General features: G+C 46.5%; 1 protein-coding gene across 1 annotated transcript in view; it reads left to right on the top strand.

Moving 5' to 3' along the window:
- The window catches only part of gab2 (GRB2-associated binding protein 2), a 242,690-nt gene that overhangs the window by 82,207 nt on the left and 138,469 nt on the right, over window positions 1–22,014 (top strand). The window contains 1 exon segment of the mRNA XM_031791464.1: window positions 19,133–19,441. Coding sequence (XP_031647324.1) covers window positions 19,133–19,441 — 309 coding nt within the window.

Here is a 22,014-nt window from a genome sequence, read left to right as displayed (position 1 = left end):
AGAGGCGGTGTTGTACGATTCATTCTTAGTCCTGTATTGAAGCGTTTCCTGTTTGATGGTTCGTCGCAGGGCATACGGGATTTCTTATAAGCTTCGAGTTAGAGTCCCACACCTTGAAAGCGGCAGCTCTACTCTTTAGCTCAGTGCGGATGTTGTCTGTAATCCATGGCTTCTGGTTGGGGTATGTACGCACGGTCACTGTGGGGACAACGTCATCGATGCAGTTATTGATGAAGCCAGTCACTGATGTGGTGTATTCCTCAATGCCACTGGAGGAATTCCGGAACATGTTCCAGTCTGTGATAGCAAAACAGTCCTGTAGCTTAGCATCTGCTTCATCTGATCACTTTTTTATAGACCGAGTCACTGGTGCTTCCTGCTTGAATTTTTGCTTGTAAGCATTATTGTCAGATTTGCCAAATGGAAGGCGAGGGAGAACTTTGTATGCGTCTCTGTGTGTATGGAGGTGATCTAGAATTGTTGAAGGCTACAAAAATACAGATGAAAACTCTCTAGGTAGATGGTGTGGTCTACAGCTTATCATGAGATACTCTACCTCAGGTGAGCAATAGCTCGAGACTTCCTTAGATATTGTACACCAGCTGTTATTTACAAAAATACATAGTCCGTCGCCTCCCCTTGTCTTACCAGACGCCACTGATCTATCCTGCCGGTACAGCGTATAACCAGCCAGCTGTATGTTGATATTGTCGTCGTGATATCAAGAGTATAGAAATGATCAAGGAAATACTGGTGTGCAAAAGAGCAAAAAAAAGTAAATTAAAAACAATATGGGGATGAGGTAGCTAGTTGGATGGGCTACGTACAGCTGCAGCGATCGGTAAGCTGCTCAGATAGCTGATGTTTAAAGTTCATGAGGGAGATATAAGTCTCCAACTTCAGCTATTTTTGCAATTTGTTCCAGTCATTGGCAGCAGGGAACTGTAAGGAAAGCCGACCAAAGAGGTGTTGGCTTTGGGGCTGACCAGTGAGATATACCTGCTGGAGCTCGTGCTACGGGTGGGTGTTGTTATGGTGACCAGTGAGCTGAGATAAGGCGGGGCTTTAAATCAAATCAAATCAAATGTATTTATATAGCCCTTCGTACATCAGCTGTTATCTCAAAGTGCTGAACAGAAACCCAGCCTAAAACCCCAAACAGCAAGCAATGCAGGTGTAGAAGCACGGTGGCTAGGAAAAACTCCCTAGAAAGGCCAAAACCTAGGAAGAAACCTAGAGAGGAACCAGGCTATGTGGGGTGGCCAGTCCTCTTCTGGCTGTGGAGATTATAACAGAACATGGCCAAGATGTTCAAATGTTCATAAATGACCAGCATGGACCAATAATAATAAGGCAGAACAGTTGAAACTGGAGCAGTAGCACGGCCAGGTGGACTGGGGACAGCAAGGAGTCATCATGTCAGGTAGTCCTGAGGCATGGTCCTAGGGCTCAGGTCCTCCGAGAGAGAGAAAGAAAGAGAGAAAGAGAGAATTAGAGAGAGCACACTTAAATTCACACAGGACGAATAGGACAGGAGAAGTACTCCAGATATAACAAACTGACCCTAGCCCCCCGACACATAAACTACTGCAGCATAAATACTGGAGGCTGAGACAGGAGGGGTCAGGAGACACTGTGGCCCCATCCGAGGACACCCCCGGACAGTGCCAAACAGGAAGGATATAACCCCACCCACTTTGCCAAAGCACAGCCCCCACACCACTAGAGGGATATCTTCAACCACCAACTTACCATCCTGAGACAAGGCTGAATATAGCCCACAAAGATCTCCGCCACGGCACAACCCAAGTGGGGGCGCCAACCCAGACAGGAAGATCACATCAGTGACTCAGCCCACTCAGGTGACGCACCCCTCCCAGTGACGGCATGAGAGAGCCCCAGTAAGCCAGTGACTCATCCCCTGTAATAGGGTTAGAGGCAGAGAATCCCAGTGGAAAGAGGGGAACCGGCTAGGCAGAGACAGCAAGGGCGGTTCGTTGCTCCAGAGCCTTTCCGTTCACCTTCCCACTCCTGGGCCAGACTACACTCAATCATATGACCCACTGAAGAGATGAGTCTTCAGTAAAGACTTAAAGGTTGAGACCGAGTTTGCGTCTCTGACATGGGTAGGCAGACCGTTCCATAAAAATTGATCTCTATAGGAGAAAGCCCTGCCTCCAGCTGTTTGCTTAGAAATTCTAGGGACAATTAGGAGGCCTGCGTCTTGTGACCGTAGCTTACGTGTAGGTATGTACGGCAGGACCAAAACAGAGAGATGGGTAGGAGCAAGCCCATGTAATGCTTTGTAGGTTAGCAGTAAAACCTTGAAATCAGCCCTTGCTTTGACAGGAAGCCAGGGAGGCTAGCACTGGAGTAATATGATCACATTTTTTGGTTCTAGTCAGGATTTTAGCAGCCGTATTTAGCACTAACTGAAGTGTATTTAGTGCTTTATCCTGGTAGCCGGAAAGTGGAGCATTGCAGTAGTCTAACCTAGAAGTGACAAAAGCATGGATACATTTTTCTGCATCATTTTTGGACAGAAAGTTTCTGATTTTTGCAATGTTACGTAGATGGAAAAAAAGCTGTCCTTGAAATGGTCTTGATATGTTCTTCAAAAGAGAGATCAGAGTCCAGAGTAATGCAGAGGTCCTTCACAGTTTAATTTGTGACGACTGTACAACCATTAAGATTAATTGTCAGATTCCACAGAAGATCTCTTTGTTTCTTGGGACCTAGAACAAGCATCTCTGTTTTGTCCGAGTTTAAAAGTAGAAAGTTTGCAGCCATCCACTTCCTTATGTCTGAAACACATGCTTCTAGCGAGGGCAATACCTAGCAGAGACTTATAGATGACCTGAAGCCAGTGGGTCTGGTGAAGAATATGTAGCGAGGACCAGCCAACGACAGCATACAGGTCGTAGTGGTGGGTGGCATATGGGGCTTTGGTGACAAAACGGATGGCACCGTGATAGACTGCATCCAGTGTTCTGAGTAGAGTGTTGGAGGCTATTTTGTAAATAACATCGTCGAGGATCGGCAGGATAGTCAGTTTTCCGAGAGTTTGTTTGGCAGCGTAATTGATGGAGGCTTTGTTGTGAAATGGCAAGCCGATTCTAGATTTAATTTTGGATTGGAGATGCTTAAAATTAGTCTGGAAGGAGTTTACAGTCTAACCAGACACCTAGGTATTTGTAGAGGTCCACATATTCATAGTCAGAACCTTCCAGAGTAGTGATGCTCGTTGGGCGGCTGCGGGCAGCGATCGGTTGAAAAGACTGCATTTGGTTTTACTAGTGTTTAAGAGCAGTTGGAGGCCACGGAAGGAGTGTTTGAATGGCATTGAAGCTCGTCTGAAGGTTTGTTAACACAGTGTCCAAGGAAGGGCCAGATGTATACAGAATGGTGTCGTCTCTGTAGAAGTTGATCAAGGAATCACCCGCAGCAAGAGTGACCATCATTGATATATACAGAGAAAAGAGTCGGCCCGAGAATTGAACCCTGTGGTAACCCCATACAGACTGCCAGAGGTCTGGATAACAGGCCGTCCGACTTGACACACTGAACTCTGCCTGGAAGAAGTTGGTGAACGAGGCGAGGCAGTCATTTGAGAAACCAAGGCTGTTGAGTCTGCCGATTTAGAATACGGTGATTGACAGAGTCAAAAGCCTTGGCCAGTTCAATGAAGACAGCTGCACAGTACTGTCTTTTATCGATGGCAGTTATGATATCGTTTAGTACCTTGAGCTCGGCTGAGCTCGTGACCAGCTCGGAAACCGGATTGCACAGCGGAGAAGGTACGGTGGGATTCGAAATGGTCAGTGATCTGTTTGTTAACTTGGCGTTCGAAGATCTAATAATAGGGTAATAGGGGTTGCAACAATGGCGGTGGATAATTTTAGAAAGAGAGGGTCCAGATTGTCTAGCCCAGCTGATTTGTACGGGTCCAGGTTCTGCAGCTCTTTCAGAACATCTGCTATCTAAATTTGGGTGAAGGAAGTAGCTGCGGGGGTTGCAGAGCTGTTGGCTGGGGTTGGGGTTAGCCAGGAGGATAGCATGGCCAGCCGTGGAAAAATGCATTTTGAAATTCTAGATTATGGTGGATTTATCGGTGGTGACAGTGTTACCTAGCCTCAGTGCAGTGGGCAGCTGGGAGGAGGTGCTCTTGTTCTCCATGGATTTATCGGTGGTGACAGTGTTTCCTAGCCTCAGTGCAGTGGGCAGCTGGGAGGAGGTGCTCTTGTTCTCCATGGACTTTACAGTGTTACCTAGCTGGGAGGAGGTGCTCTTGTTCTCCATGGACTTTACAGTGTTACCTAGCTGGGAGGAGGTGCTCTTGTTCTCCATGGATTTATCGGTGGTGACTGTGTTTCCTAGCCTCAGTGCAGTGGGCAGCTGGGAGGAGGTGCTCTTGTTCTCCATGGAGAACAGTAGTTATTCTCCATGGACTTTACAGTAGTTATTCTCCATGGACTTCACAGTAGTTATTCTCCATGGACTTTACAGTAGTTATTCTCCATGGACTTCACAGTAGTTATTCTCCATGGACTTCACAGTGTCCCAGAACCTTCTGGAGTTAGAGCTTATGATCATAACCTTTCATCAAAGAAGTTCATGAATTTATCACAGCTGAAGTTAGCCTTTTGCTTTCCTAACTGACTGTGTGTTTTAGTTCCTGACTTCCCTGAAAAGTTGCATATCGCGGGGACTATTCAATGCTAGTGCAGAACGCCACAGGATGTTCTTGTGCTGGTCAAGGGGTGTCAGGTCTGCAGTGAACCAAGGGCTATATCTGTTCTTAGTCCTATGTTTTTTGAAAGGCACATGCTTATTTGAGATGGTGAGGAAATTACTTTTAAGGAACAACCAGGCATCCTCTACTGACGGGATGAGGTTAATATGATGAGGGGTGGTCGTTTGACCGCGGACCCATAACGGATGCAGGCAATGAGGCAGTGATCACTGAGGGCAAGTTGGTCAGGATAATATCTATGAGGGTGCCCATGGTTACAGATTTAGGGTTGTACCTGGTGGGTTCCTTGATAATTTGTGTGAGATTGAGGGCATCTATCTTATATTGTAGGACAGCCGGGGTGTTAAGCATGTCCCAGTTTAGGTCACCTAACAGAACGAACTCTGAAGATAGATCGGGGGCAATCTATTCACATATGGTGTCCAGGGTACAGCTGGGAGCTGAGGGGACTATAACAGATGGCAACAGTGAGAGATCTATTTCTGGAGAGATTCATTTTTAAAATTAGAAGCTCAAACTTTTTGGGCATAGACCTAGAACGTATGATAGATCTTTGCAGGCCATCTCTGCAGTAGATTGCAACTCCTCCCCCTTTAGCAGTTCTATAATGTTCTAGTTTGGTATGGAAATCTCCGAATTTTTGGTGGCCTTCCTAAACCAGGATTCAGACACGACAAGGACATCAGGGTTGGCGGAGTGTGCTACAGCAGTGAGTAAAACAAACTTAGGGAGGAGGCTTCTGATGTTAACATGCATGAAACCAAGGCTTTTACGGTTACATAAGTCAACAAATAAGAGCGGCTGGAGACACACAGGGCCTGGGTTAACCTCTACATCACCCGAGGAACAGAGGAGGAGTAGGATGAGGGTAAGGCTATCAAAAGGCTATCAAAACTGGTTATCTAATGTGGGTTACTTATTATAATACTTATTCTGTATGACTATGGCCAGTCTTGTGAAATACTGACTTATGGCCTTGTGTCAATCTAACGGTTGACTTTATCAGTCGGTGGTTCCTAATTCTCTCCTCTACGACCCCCAGCTTTTCCAGAGGTAGCTTACTTGATTCAACTTGTCAGTTAACACAATAATAACACCTATGGAATTGAATAATGTAATATAGCAACGTGCCCCGTCCACCTGAACATCTGCACCTGAACATCTGCACCTGAACATCTGCACCTGAACATCTGCACCTGAACATCTGCACCTGAACATCTGCACCTGAACATCTGCACCTGAACATCTGCACCTGAACATCTGCACCTGAACATCTGCACCTGAACATCTGCACCTGAACATCTGCACCTGAACATCTGCACCTGAACATCTGCACCTGAACATCTGCACCTGAACATCTGCACCTGAACATCTGCACCTGAACATCTGCACCTGAACATCTGCACCTGAATATCTGCACCTGAACATCTGCACCTGAACATCTGCACCTGAACATCTGCACCTGAACATCTGCACCTGAACATTTGCACCTGAACATCTGCACCTGAACATCTGCACCTGAATATCTGCACCTGAATATCTGCACCTGAATATCTGCACCTGAATATCTGCACCTGAATATCTGCACCTGAACATCTGCACCTGAACATCTGTCATTTTCAGCCATTTATTTCCTGTGTTTGAGGGGAGCAAAATCCACTCATCACTTAAATCTCTCTGGATGGATTGCTTTCATTTTACAGTGACTCTTTCATGCTCTAGCTTGTGCCTGGTGTTTTGTCCCGTTAATGTTACGACTGTGGAAATGTTTTTTAATGATCTGTCAAACACACCCTGGTAATGGCTGGTATGGGCTCAATGGAATACATTGTCTTTCTGTTGCATCTATAACAGCACTAATGCTTCGTTGGTGATTTAACTCACCGTCTCAACATTCACATCCCAAGATGTGAAGAAAGAGAAACGTCAGTTTCATGGGTGTTCATTGGTTGTGTTATTGAAACAAAAGGTTAGAGTTTAATACAGATTAAATGCAGATACTAACATGAAATCAACTTCCGAACACTTGGATGATGGTGATATTATGTCTGACGTGATTAACAATGTAAAGTATGTATGTAATCTAGAGCCAAGCTGTTGGTTATTAATCAGTATCCTGCTATTGATACACTTGTTGAATTATGCAACAGAACTTGACAACAGTCATTAATGAAGCACTATAGAAAGTGCAGGTGATTGGTCTAGACAGAGCAGGTGATTGGTCTAGACAGAGCAGGTGATTGGTCTAGACAGAGCAGGTGATTGGTCTAGACAGAGCAGGTGATTGGTCTAGACAGAGCAGGTGATTGGTCTAGACAGAGCAGGTGGTTGGTCTAGACAGAGCAGGTGATTGGTCTAGACAGAGCAGGTGGTTGGTCTAGACAGAGCAGGTGATTGGTGGTTTGTCTTGACAGTGCAGGTGATTGGTGGTTGGTCTAGACAGAGCAGGTGATTGGCCTCGACAGAGCAGGTGATTGGCCTCAACAGAGCAGGTGATTGGTCTAGACAGAGCAGGTGATTGGTCTAGACAGAGCAGGTGATTGGTCTAGACAGAGCAGGTGATTGGTCTAGGCAGAGCAGGTGATTGGTCTAGGCAGAGCAGGTGATTGGTCTAGACAGAGCAGGTGATTGGTCTAGACAGAGCAGGTGATTGGTCTAGGCAGAGCAGGTGATTGGTCTAGACAGAGCAGGTGATTGGTCTAGACAGAGCAGGTGATTGGTCTCGACAGAGCAGGTGATTGGTCTAGACAGAGCAGGTGATTGGTCTAGACAGAGCAGGTGATTGGTCTATACAGAGCAGGTGATTGGTCTCGACAGAGCAGGTGATTGGTCTCGACAGAGCAGGTGATTGGTCTCGACAGAGCAGGTGATTGGTCTAGACAGAGCAGGTGATTGGTCTCGACAGAGCAGGTGATTGGTCTCGACAGAGCAGGTGATTGGTCTCGACAGAGCAGGTGATTGGTCTAGACAGAGCAGGTGATTGGTCTAGACAGAGCAGGTGATTGGTCTAGACAGAGCAGGTGATTGGTCTAGACAGAGCAGGTGATTGGTGATTGGCCTCGACAGAGCAGGTATTTGCAGGTTGGTCCAGATAGGCCCAAAAAGGGTTGTAACCATAGCGGAACCCTTTTTTGGTGTTATATAGTGCCTTTTTAAATGGTTATTTTATAGAACATTAGGAAAGGGTTCTAGCACCATATAGTTTCCATTTAGAACCTTACAAGCATGGTTCTTTATTGAACCTTCAAAAAAGGGTTCTATATAGCATAAAAAGGGTTCTATATAGCATAAAAAGGGATCTATATAGCATAAAAAGGGTTCTATATAGCATAAAAAGGGTTCTATATAGCATAAAAAGAGATACAAACCAAACAACCCCTATCTGGTACTATCCCTAACCCTATCTGGTACTATCCCTAACCCTATCTGGTACTAACCCTAACCCTAACCCTATCTGGTACTATCCCTAACCCTATCTGGTACTATCCCTAACCCTATCTGGTACTAACCCTAACCCTAACCCTATCTGGTACTAACCCTAACCCTAACCCTATCTGGTACTAACCCTAACCCTAACCCTATCTGGTACTATCCCTAACCCTATCTGGTACTAACCCTAACCCTAACCCTATCTGGTACTATCCCTAACCCTATCTGGTACTATCCCTAACCCTATCTGGTACTAACCCTATCCCTAACCCTATCTGGTACTAACCCTAACCCTAACCCTATCTGGTACTAACCCTAACCCTAACCCTATCTGGTACTAACCCTAACCCTAACCCTATCTGGTACTAACCCTAACCCTATCTGGTACTAACCCTAACCCTAACCCTATCTGGTACTAACCCTAACCCTAACCCTATCTGGTACTAACCCTAACCCTAACCCTATCTGGTACTAACCCTAACCCTAACCCTATCTGGTACTAACCCTAACCCTATCTGGTACTAACCCTAACCCTAACCCTATCTGGTACTAACCCTAACCCTAACCCTATCTGGTACTATCCCTAACCCTATCTGGTACTAACCCTAACCCTAACCCTATCTGGTACTATCCCTAACCCTATCTGGTACTATCCCTAACCCTATCTGGTACTAACCCTATCCCTAACCCTATCTGGTACTAACCCTAACCCTAACCCTATCTGGTACTATTTACAACCATTTATTTTTTAAGAATATGAATAATACCAGCACTTTTCATTACAAAGAGAATCTCAGGGTTCTGGGGGGGGGGTGAAGGGATTACTCAGGAATGTCAGTGTTGTGAAGGGATTACTCAGGACTGTCAGTGTTGTGAAGGGATTACTCAGGACTGTCAGTGTTGTGAAGGGATTACTCAGGACTGTCAGTGTTGTGAAGGGATTACTCAGGACTGTCAGTGTTGTGAAGGGATTACTCAGGACTGTCAGTGTTGTGAAGGGATTACTCAGGACTGTCAGTGTTGTGAAGGGATTACTCAGGATTGTCAGTGTTGTGAAGGGATTACTCAGGACTGTCAGTGTTGTGAAGGGATTACTCAGGACTGTCAGTGTTGTGAAGGGATTACTCAGGACTGTCAGTGTTGTGAGGGGGTGTGAAGGGATTACTCAGGACTGTCAGTGTTGTGAAGGGATTACTCAGGACTGTCAGTGTTGTGAAGGGATTACTCAAGACTGTCAGTGTGGGAGGTGAAACCTGTTTATAGTACTACTGCTGTCATAACTAAAGCACACCCCTTTGTGCGTGCGCCCGTGCGTGTGTGTGTGTGTGTGTGTGTCGTACTATGCCTGGCTTTACCCAACCACACCCTCTAGCCACAAACAAGGATGCAGTAAGGACGTGTTGACAACAGCAACACATGACGCCACATCATAATGCTACTATATTAACAACCAATTAAAAACGAGGACTGAACCCACATGCCTTTGACAACTGGTATCCCTAGTGTTCGAGACTAAACGGCGTTATGCAAATGTTGCTGTGTTAACAAGCAGCAACATGCAGTAGGCTAATGTTCAGAAAATACCATAAGCACTTGGCATACTTCTACTATTTGAGCAGGTACATTTGTATTCTATTTCCAATGGATACTGCACAAGCTAACACAACCACTACACACAACCACTACACACACCTACTACACACAACCACTACACACACCTACTACACACAACCACTACACACAACCACTACACTGTATAACACAACCACTACACACAACCACTACACACAACCACTACACTGTATAACACAACCACTACACACAACCACTACACACAACCACTACACACAACTACTACACACAACCACTACACACAACTACTACACACAACTACTACACACAACCACAACACACAACCACTACACACAACTACGACACACAACCACAACACACAACCACTACACACAACTACTACACACAACCACTACACACAACTACTACACACAACTACTACACACAACTACTACACACAACTACTACACACAACCACTACACACAACCACTACACACACCTACTACACACAACCACTACACACAACCACTACACACAACTACCACACACAACCACAACACACAACCACTACACACAACCACTACACTGTATAACACAACCACTACACACAACCACTACACACAACTACTACACACAACCACTACACACAACTACTACACACAACCACTACACACAACTACTACACACAACCACTACACACAACTACTACACACAACCACTACACACAACCACTACACACAACCACTACACTGTATAACACAACCACTACACACAACCACTACACACAACCACTGCACTGTATAACACAACCACTACATACAACCACTACACACAACCACTACACTGTATAACACAACCACTACACACAACCACTACACTGTATAACACAACCACTACACACAACCACTGCACTGTATAACACAACCACTACATACAACCACTGCACTGTATAACACAACCACCAGACACAACCACTGCACTGTATAACACAACCACTACACACAACCACTGCACGGTATAACACCACCACTACACACAACCACTACACACAACCACTACACACAACCACTACACTGTATAACACAACTACTACACATAACCACTACACACAACCACTACACTGTATAACACAACCACTACACACAACCCCTACACACAACCACTGCACACAACCACTACACACAACCACTGCACTGTATAACACAACCACTACACACAACAACTGCACGGTATAACACCACCACTACACACAACCACTACACTGTATAACACAACTACTACACATAACCACTACACACAACCACTACACTGTATAACACAACCACTACACACAACCACTACACACAACCACTGCACACAACCACTACACACAACCACTACACTGTATAACACAACCACTACACACAACCACTACACTGTATAACACAACCACTACACACAACCACTGCACTGTATAACACAACCACTACACACAACCACTGCACGGTATAACACCACCACTACACACAACCACTACACACAACCACTACACTGTATAACACAACTACTACACATAACCACTACACACAACCACTACACTGTATAACACAACCACTACACACAACCACTACACACAACCACTGCACACAACCACTACACACAACCACTGCACTGTATAACACAACCACTATACACAACCACTGCACGGTATAACACCACCACTACACACAGCCACTACACACAACCACTACACTGTATAACACAACTACTACACATAACCACTACACACAACCACTACACTGTATAACACAACCACTACACACAACCACTACACACAACCACTGCACACAACCACTACACACAACCACTACACTGTATAACACAACCACTACACACAACCACTGCACTGTATAACTCAACCACTGCACACAACCACTGCACACAACCATTACACACAACCACTGCACACAACCACTGCACTGTATAACACAACCACTACACACAACCACTACACTATACAACACAACCACTACACACAACCACTACACTGTATAACACAACCACTACACACAACCACTACACTGTATAACACAACCACTCCACACAACCACTACACACAACCACTACACTGTATAACACAACCACTACACACAGCCCCCCTACCTAGATCCCCTCAGCCCCCCTATCTAGTTCCCCTCAGCCCCCCTACCTAGTTACCCTCACCTAGTTCCCCTCAGCCCCCCTACCTCGTTCCCCTCAGCCCCCCTACCTAGTTCCCCTCAGCCCCCCCTACCTAGTTCCCCTCAGCCCCCCTACCTAGTTCCCCTCAGCCCCCCCTACCTAGTTCCCCTCAGCCCCCCTACCTAGTTCCCCTCAGCCCCCCTACCTAGTTCCCCTCAGCCCCCCTACCTAGTTTCCCTCAGCCCCCCTACCTAGTTTCCCTCAGCCCCCCTACCTAGTTCCCCTCAGCCCCCCTACCTAGTTCCCCTCAGCCCCCCTACCGAGTTCCCCTGACCTAGTTCCCCTGAGCCCCCCTACCTAGTTCCCCTCACCTAGTTCCCCTCAGCCCCCCTACCTAGTTCCCCTCAGCCCCCCTACCTATCAGACTGTTAAACAGCCACCACTAACATTGAGTGGCTGCTGCCAACACACTGTCAATGACACTGACTCAACTCCAGCCACTTTAATAATGGGAATTGATGGGAAATGATGTAAATATATCACTAGCCACTTTAAACAATGCTACCTTATATAATGTTACTTACCCTACATTATTCATCTCATATGCATACGTATATACTGTACTCTATATCATCGACTGCATCCTTATGTAATACATGTATCACTAGCCACTTTAACTATGCCACTTTGTTTACATACTCATCTCATATGTTATACTGTACTCGATATCATCTACTGTATCTTGCCTATGCTGCTCTGTACCATCACTCATTCATATATCCTTATGTACATATTCTTTATCCCCTTACACTGTGTATAAGACAGTAGTTTTTTGGAATTGTTAGTTAGATTACTTGTTCGTTATTACTGCATTGTCGGAACTAGAAGCACAAGCATTTCGCTACACTCGCATTAACATCTGCTAACCATGTGTATGTGACAAATAAAATTTGATTTGATTTGATTTAGATCCCCTCAGCCCCCCTACCTAGTTCCCCTCAGCCCCCCTACCTAGTTCCCCTCACCTAGTTCCCCTCAGCCCCCCTACCTAGTTCCCCTCAGCCCCCCTACCTAGTTCCCCTCAGCCCCCCTACCTAGTTCAGACAGAGAGACAGACAACAGAACAGACATTGTGACATCGAGACAGACAGACAGACAGACAGACATCCTGACAGAGAGACAGAACAGACATCCTGACAGAGAGACAGAACAGACATCCTGACAGACAGACAGAACAGACATCCTGACAGACAGACAGAACAGACATCCTGACAGACAGACAGACAGAAGACATCCTGACAGACAGACAGAACAGACATCCTGACAGACAGACAGAACAGACATCCTGACAGACAGACAGAACAGACATCCCGACGGACAGAACAGACAGACATCCTGACAGAGAGACAGAACAGACATCCTGACAGACAGACAGAACAGACATCCTGACAGACAGACAGAACAGACATCCCGACAGACAGAACAGACAGACATCCTGACAGAGAGACAGACAGACAGACATCCTGACAGAGGGATGGAACAGACATCCTGACAGACAGACAGACATCCTGACAGACAGACAGACATCCTGACAGAGATACAGGACAGAGGGAAAAAGACAACAGCCATTAGAAAACACAGGAGAAGAATTGTGATCCATTTTCCGCTTCCTCCGTGTGTGTGTGTGTGTGTGTGTGTGTGTGTGTGTGTGTGTGTGTGTGTGTGTGTGTGTGTGTGTGTGTGTGTGTGTGTGTGTGTGTGTGTGTGTGTGTGTGTGTGTGTGTGTGTCGAGGGGAGTGCATTGGAAATAGTGACCTTGGTGGAAGCGGGTTCTGCAGGATCCTGTCTGTCAGCAGCAGTCTGGATGTATGAGACAGGACCTACAGCAGGAGTCTGGATGTATGAGACAGGACCTACAGCAGGAGTCTGGATGTATGAGACAGGACCTACAGCAGGAGTCTGGATGTATGAGACAGGACCTACAGCAGGAGTCTGGATGTATGAGACTGTATGAGACAGGACCTACAGCAGGAGTCTGGATGTATGAGACAGAACCTACAGCAGCAGTCTGGATGTATGAGACTGTATGAGACAGGACCTACAGAAGGAGTCTGGATGTATGAGACTGTATGAGACAGGACCTACAGCAGGAGTCTGGATGCATGAGACAGAACCTACAGCAGCAGTCTGGATGTATGAGACTGTATGAGACAGAACCTACAGCAGCAGTCTGGATGTATGTGACTGTATGAGACAGGACCTACAGCAGGAGTCTGGATGTATGAGACTGTATGAGACAGGACCTACAGCAGCAGTCTGGATGTATGAGACCGGACCTACAGCAGGAGTCTGGATGTATGAGACAGGACCTACAGCAGGAGTCTGGATGTATGAGACAGGACCTACAGCAGGAGTCTGGATGTATGAGACAGGACCTACAGCAGGAGTCTGGATGTATGAGACAGGACCTACAGCAGGAGTCTGGATGTATGAGACAGGACCTACAGCAGGAGTCTGGATGTATGAGACAGGACCTACAGCAGGAGTCTGGATGTATGAGACAGGACCTACAGCAGGAGTCTGGATGTATGAGACAGGACCTACAGCAGCAGTCTGGATGTATGAGACCGGACCTACAGCAGGAGTCTGGATGTATGAGACAGGACCTACAGCAGGAATCTGGATGTATGAGACCGGACCTACAGCAGGATGTGAGAGAGGGCCGGAAGTGCTTCACTGGCATATGGCCAGAGTCCCTGTTCCATCACACACACACACACACACACACAGCCCGTGTTTCATCATCTGCCATTGTCTCTGGCCTCAGAACAGAGAGGTCCTTCAGACATTATTCGCTCATAACATTTTCTTGTATTATTACCTACAGTCGGAAATCACTTGTGGATATTAGCTCGGCGGTCAAATTCACAAATTCAAGCAGAAATTCCACTTTCTTGACCTGGATCCTTTGTGTGAACTTCCCGAGGCAGTTCTACTCTTCCAGGGGGGCTGCACCAAAATGTCAAACCCTAGAGAAGAGGTAGGAGTGATTTTAGTAACGTACAGGAACTCAAGTCCAATTCTATCAACACGTCTGTTCTACATGCGCAACACGGACCCTGGATCATTGCTACTCTCCATTCCAGGAAGGTTACAAGGCTCCCCAACGCCCTCCCTTCAGCAAATCAGATCATGCCTCCATTCTACTCCTTGCCACCTATAGGCAGGAACTTAAAACAGGAACGGGACTGTTAAACGTTGGTCTGACCAATTGCAATCCTATGTTTCAAGATTGTTTTGATCACGCAGACTGGGAAATGTTCCAGGCCGCCTCCTGAGAATAGTATCAACACTAACTCGGTGATGTAGTTCATCAGGAAGTACACAGAGAATGATTACAACTTGTCCAAACCTAAACCTCATTTAAGGAGACTGGGAACATTGACATGAACAAACAGACCAGCTACCACCTTCGTCAGGCAATCAGAGGCAAAACGACAGGACAGCGACAAAGTGAAGTTGCAATTCACGGCTCAGACACAAGTCAGATGTGGATTATAAAGGGGAAAACCGGCCCCGTCGTGGACACCGACGCCTCGATGTGGCAGGGATTATAAAGGGGAAAACCGGCCCCGTCGTGGACACCGACGCCTCGATGTGGCAGGGATTATAAAGGGGAAAACCGGCCCCGTCGTGGACACCGACGCCTCGATGTGGCAGGGATTATAAAGGGGAAAACCGGCCCCGTCGTGGACACCGACGCCTCGATGTGGCAGGGATTATAAAGGGGAAAACCGGCCCCGTCGTGGACACCGACGCCTCGATGTGGCAGGGATTATAAAGGGGAAAACCGGCCCCGTCGTGGACACCGACGCCTCGATGTGGCAGGGATTATAAAGGGGAAAACCGGCCCCGTCGAGGACACCGACGCCTCGGTGGCAGGGATTATAAAGGGGAAAACCGGCCCCGTCGTGGACACCGACGCCTCGATGTGGCAGGGATTATAAAGGGGAAAACCGGCCCCGTCGTGGACACCGACACCTCGACCCCGGACGAGCTAGATACTTTCTTCGGCCTCTTTGAGGAACTCAATATCAAGTCATCAACACATGAGGCTAATCAGGACTGTGTGCTCTCGTTCTCCGTGGCTGACAATAAGTAATATAAGTGTGTTACCCCTCTCAAGGCACCCCAAGCCGCGTCCTCTGAGCATGTCCCAGTCTGTTGTCCACCATTGTTCCTGTGCCTCAGAGCATATCCCAGTCTGTTGTCCACCATTGTTCCTGTGCTTCAGAGCATATCCCAGTCTGTTGTCCACCATTGTTCTTGTGCCTCCGAGCATATCCCAGTCTGTTGTCCACCATTGTTCCTGTGCCTCAGAGCATATCCCAGTCTGTTGTCCACCATTGTTCCTGTGCCTCAGAGCATATCCCAGTCTGTTGTTCACCATTGTTCCTGTGCCTCAGAGCATATCCCAGTCTGTTGTCCACCATTGTTCCTGTGCCCAAGAAAGTGAAATTAACTGAACTAAATGACTATCACCCTGTAGCACGCACTTCTGTGATCATGAAGTGCGTTGAGAGGATAGTTAGTCTATCTAAGTAACATAATAAAGAATCCCCAACAAAATCTGTCAATTTAATATTGATTATTAAATAATCGGCCTTCAACATCTGCTGTGGAAGGTGGCCGAGCTACAGCTGTTTGCCAGTCCATGAGACATCCCGAAAATCGGTCTTGTCACAAAAATGTCTTTGGAGGCCAAACGGTTTGGCCCACAAACTAATAGGACCACTCTATGGAAAGATGAGACTGTAACAAACTTATGGAATCATGGCTCTCTCCGGATATATTTGTCTCCGTTTATTCACCCAGTGGGGTTTCCGTCCATCACGCGGAAGAAATAACTCTTTGGGGAAAAAGAGAGGCAGAGGGGTTTGTTCATGATTAACAACTCAGTTGTTTGGTAACGTACAAGAACCTGATCTGGAATACCTCACCACTGTCGACCGCATTACCTCCCGAGATAATAATTTTATTTGGTCATCAAATCAAATGTTATTTGTCACATGAGCCAAATACAACAGGTGTACTGTGAGATGATTAAGAAAAATAAGGGTTAAGTAAAAAAATAAAAAAATATTTGAAAAAAGAATAAACATAACAAGTAATTAAAGAATAGCAGTAAAATAACAGCAGTGAGGCTATTTACAGGGTATTACGGTACAGAGTCAATGTGGAGGCTATATACAGGGTATTACGGTACAGAGTCAATGTGGAGGCTATATACAGGGTGTTACGGTACAGAGTTAGTGTGGAGGCTATATACAGGGTATTACGGTACAGAGTCAATGTGGAGGCTATTTACAGGGTATTACGGTACAGAGTCAATGTGGAGACTATATACAGGGTATTACGGTACAGAGTTAGTGTGGAGGCTATATACAGGGTATTACGGTACAGAGTCAATGTGGAGGCTATATACAGGGTGTTACAGTACAGAGTCAATGTGGAGATTATATACAGGGGTTACCGGTACAGAGTCAATGTGGAGGCTATATACAGGGGGAACTGGTACAGAGTCAATGTGGAGGCTATATACAGGGGGTACCGGTACAGAGTCAATGTGGAGGCTATATACATGGTGTTACGGTACAGAGTCAATGTGGAGGCTATATACAGGGTATTACGGTACAGAGTCAATGTGGAGGCTATATACAGGGGGAACTGGTACAGAGTCAATGTGGAGGCTATATACAGGGTGTTACGGTACAGAGTCAATGTGGAGGCTATATACAGGGTACCGGTACAGAGTCAATGTGGAGACTATACACAGGGTGTTACGGTACAGAGTCAATGTGGAGGCTATATACAGGGGGTACCAGTACAGAGTCAATGTGTCCTACAGGTGTCCATAACATTGTGTCTGTCTCTGTGTCCAGGCTACAGGTGTCCATAACATTGTCTCTGTGTCCAGGCTACAGGTGTCCATAACATTGTCTCTGTGTCCAGGCTACAGGTGTCCATAACATTGTATCTGTGTCCAGGCTACAGGTGTCCATAACATTGTGTCTGTCTCTGTCCGGGCTCCAGGTGTCCATAACATTGTCTCTGTGTCTAGGCTACAGGTGTCCATAACATTGTCTCTGTGTCTAGGCTACAGGTGTCCATAACATTGTCTCTGTGTCTAGGCTACAGGTGTCCATAACATTGTGTCTGTCTCTGTGTCTAGGCTACAGGTGTCCATAACATTGTGTCTGTCTCTGTTCGGGCTACAGGTGTCCATAACATTGTCTCTGTGACTAGGCTACAGGTGTCCATAACATTGTCTCTGTGTCTAGGCTACAGGTGTCCATAACATTGTCTCTGTGACTAGGCTACAGGTGTCCATAACATTGTGTCTGTCTCTGTTCGGGCTACAGGTGTCCATAACATTGTCTCTGTGTCTAGGCTACAGGTGTCCATAACATTGTGTCTGTCTCTGTTCGGGCTACAGGTGTCCATAACATTGTCTCTGTGTCTAGGCTACAGGTGTCCATAACATTGTGTCTGTCTCTGTGTCCAGGCTACAGGTGTCCATAACATTGTATTCGTAATATTTGCTTCATGATGGCCTTTGTTTTTGTCACCGCCTGAGAGGACTTTCCCCCGGCTGCACTCCATTGGACATCCACGTTTGGCTAGATTCTTATTGGCTTGTCCAGCTGTCAGTCACTTTTGTGGTAGGGAGGAGCCCGGCCCCTTGCAGGTGTGTTTGCTGGAGTGAAGCTGTCAAAGAGGGTGTGTGTGTGTGTGTGTGTGTGTGTGTGTGTGTTTGTACTCTCTGAGGGATATGAGCAGCACAGGAAATACATTGGGGGGGAGAGTAACACCTGCCTCAATGACGCCTCCCCCAACCACCAACTCTGCCTCTGATCTCAATCTGTGTGTTTGATCAGAGTTAACTCCCCAAACTGTTGTTCAACTGGGTCTTACGCTACACCGTAACCATGGGAACGGACTGTGGGAACAGACTGTAGGAACAGACACAGACAGTCAATAGAGTTGATGACTTTGTTCTTCAGGGGAATCACCGTTGACTAAATGACTTGTTGAACTTGGTCTGATTTTGACTTTTTGAATTGAGGGCCGGTACGGTTTGTGATCACACACAGAGAGTTGTTTGTGTGTTTCCACGGTTGCATAATTTGTTGTCTTTTTTTTCTTCTTCTCTCCAGGCGTGGAAAAAGCGTTGGTTCATCCTGCGTAGTGGTCGTATGTCTGGCGACCCTGACGTCCTGGAGTACTATAAGAACGACCGCTCTAAGAAGCCCATCCGGATCATCGACCTGCATTGCTGTGAGCAGGTGGACGCTGGGCTGACCTTCAAGAGGAAGGAGTTTCAGGATAGCTTCGTGTTCGACATCAAGACGTCAGAGCGTACCTTTTACTTGGTGGCAGAGACCGAGGAGGAGATGAACAAGTGGGTTCGCTCCATCTGTCAGCTGTGTGGCTTCAACCAGTCAGAGCAGAACAACCACGGTACGTACCCCTGACCCCTGACCCCTGAATCCTACTTAACCTTTAACCTGGTTGGTTCAACCAGTCAGAGCAGAACAACCACGGTACGTACCCCTGACCTCTGACCCCTGAATCCTACTTAACCTTTAACCTGGTTGGTTCAACCAGTCAGAGCAGAACAACCACGGTACGTACCCCTGACCCCTGAATCCTACTTAACCTTTAACCTGGTTGGTTCAACCAGTCAGAGCAGAACAAATAGGATATGTACTATGACCCCTGAACCTACACCCAGCGCTTAGCCCCACCCACCTAGGAGTCTTGTTCTATATCTGAGGTGCAGTAGATTAGGGGTTGTTTTATATCTGAGGTGCAGTAGATTAGGGGTTGTTTTATATCTGAGGTGCAGTAGGTTAGGGGTTGTTTTATATCTGAGGTACAGTAGGTTAGGGGTTGTTTTATATCTGAGGTGCAGTAGATTAGGGGTTGTTTTATATCTGAGGTGCAGTAGATTAGGGGTTGTTTTATATCTGAGGTGCAGTAGATTAGGGGTTGTTTTATATCTGAGGTGCAGTAGATTAGGGGTTGTTTTATATCTGAGGTGCAGTAGATTAGGGGTTGTTTTATATCTGAGGTGCAGTAGATTAGGGGTTGTTCTATATCTGAGGTGCAGTAGATTAGGGGTTGTTTTATATCTGAGGTGCAGTAGATTAGGGGTTGTTTTATATCTGAGGTGCAGTAGATTAGGGGTTGTTTTATATCTGAGGTGTAGTAGATTAGGGGTTGTTATATCTTAGGTGCAGTAGATTAGGGGTTGTTTTATATCTGAGGTGCAGTAGATTAGGGGTTGTTATATCTGAGGGGTTGTTATTGCCTCATTGTCAAAACGGCAGGCAGAGAACAGTACATCAGCAATATGATATCACCATGCTGGGACGTTATATTGTGTCCCAGAAAACCTTAAGTGTTATTACATACAGCTGGAAATAAATATTGGATATCAGAGAGATGTCAATTTACTAGCACAACCAGCACTACGACAGGGACCCGACCACCACTACGACCAGCAATAATACCAGCACTACGACCATGAACACAACCACCCTTACTACCAGGTATAATATCAGCACTACAACCAGGAATACAACCAGGAATAATACCAGCACTACGACCAGGAATAATACCAGCACTACGACCAGGAATAAAACCAGCACTACGACCAGGAATAATACCAGCACTACGACCAGGAATACGAGCAGGAATAATACCAGCACTACGGCCAGGAATAATACCAGCACTACGACCAGGAATAATACATGCACTACGACCAGGAATACGAGCAGGAATAATACCAGCACTACGACCAGGAATACGAGCAGGAATAATACCAGCACTACGACCAGGAATATGAGCAGGAATAATACCAGCACTACTGCCAGGAATAATACCAGCACTACGACCAGGAATAATACTAGCACTATGACCAGGAATACAACCAGGACTACGACCAGGAATAATGCCAGCACTACGACCAGGAACTCTACCAGCACTATGACTAGCACTACGACCAGGACTACGACCAGCACTACGACCAGGACTACAACCGGCACTACGACCAGGAATATGACCAGCACTCGACCAGGACTACGACCAGCACTATGACCAACACTACGACTAGCACTACGACCAGGACTACGACCAGGAATAATGCCAGGACTACGACCAGGAATAAGACCAGCACTACAACCAGGAATACGACCAGCACTATGACCAGGAATAATACCAGCACTACAATCAGGAATACAACCAGGAATAATACCAGCACTACGACCAGGAATAATACCAGCACTACGACCAGGAATACGAGCAGGAATAAAACCAGCACTACGACCGGGAATAATACCAGCACTACGACCAGGAATAATACCAGCACTACGACCAGGACTTCGACCAGGAATACAACCAGCACTACGACCAGGAATAATACCAGCACTACAACCAGGAATAATACCAGGAATACGACCAGGTCTATGACCAGGAATATGACCAGGAATACAACCAGCACTACGACCAGGAATACAACCAGCACTATGACCAGGAATAATACCAGGACTACGACCAGGACTACGACCAAGATTAATACCAGGACTACGACCAGAAATAATACCAGCACTACGACCAGGACTACGACCAGCACTACGACCAGGACTACGACCAGCACTACGACCAGGACTACGACCAGGAATAATACCAGCACTACGACCAGTAATACAACCAGGACTACGACCAGGAACAAGACCAGGACTACGACCAGGAATAAGACCAGGACTAAGACCAGGAATTCAACCAGGACTACGACCAGGAATACGACCAGCACTACGACCAGGAATACGACCAGGACTACGACCATAAATATGACCAGCACTTCGACCAGGAATACGACAAGGACTACGACCAGGATTAATACCAGCACTACGACCAGGAATAATACCAGGAATAATACCAGCACTACGAACAGGAATAATACCAGGAATAATACCAGCACTACGACCAGGAATACAACCAGCACTATGACCAGGAGTAATACCAGGAATACAAC

The sequence above is a fragment of the Oncorhynchus kisutch genome, linkage group LG15 (assembly GCF_002021735.2).
Source record: "Oncorhynchus kisutch isolate 150728-3 linkage group LG15, Okis_V2, whole genome shotgun sequence".
NCBI classification, from domain to species: Eukaryota; Metazoa; Chordata; class Actinopteri; order Salmoniformes; family Salmonidae; genus Oncorhynchus; species Oncorhynchus kisutch.
This window is presented reverse-complemented; position numbering and strand designations above follow the sequence as displayed.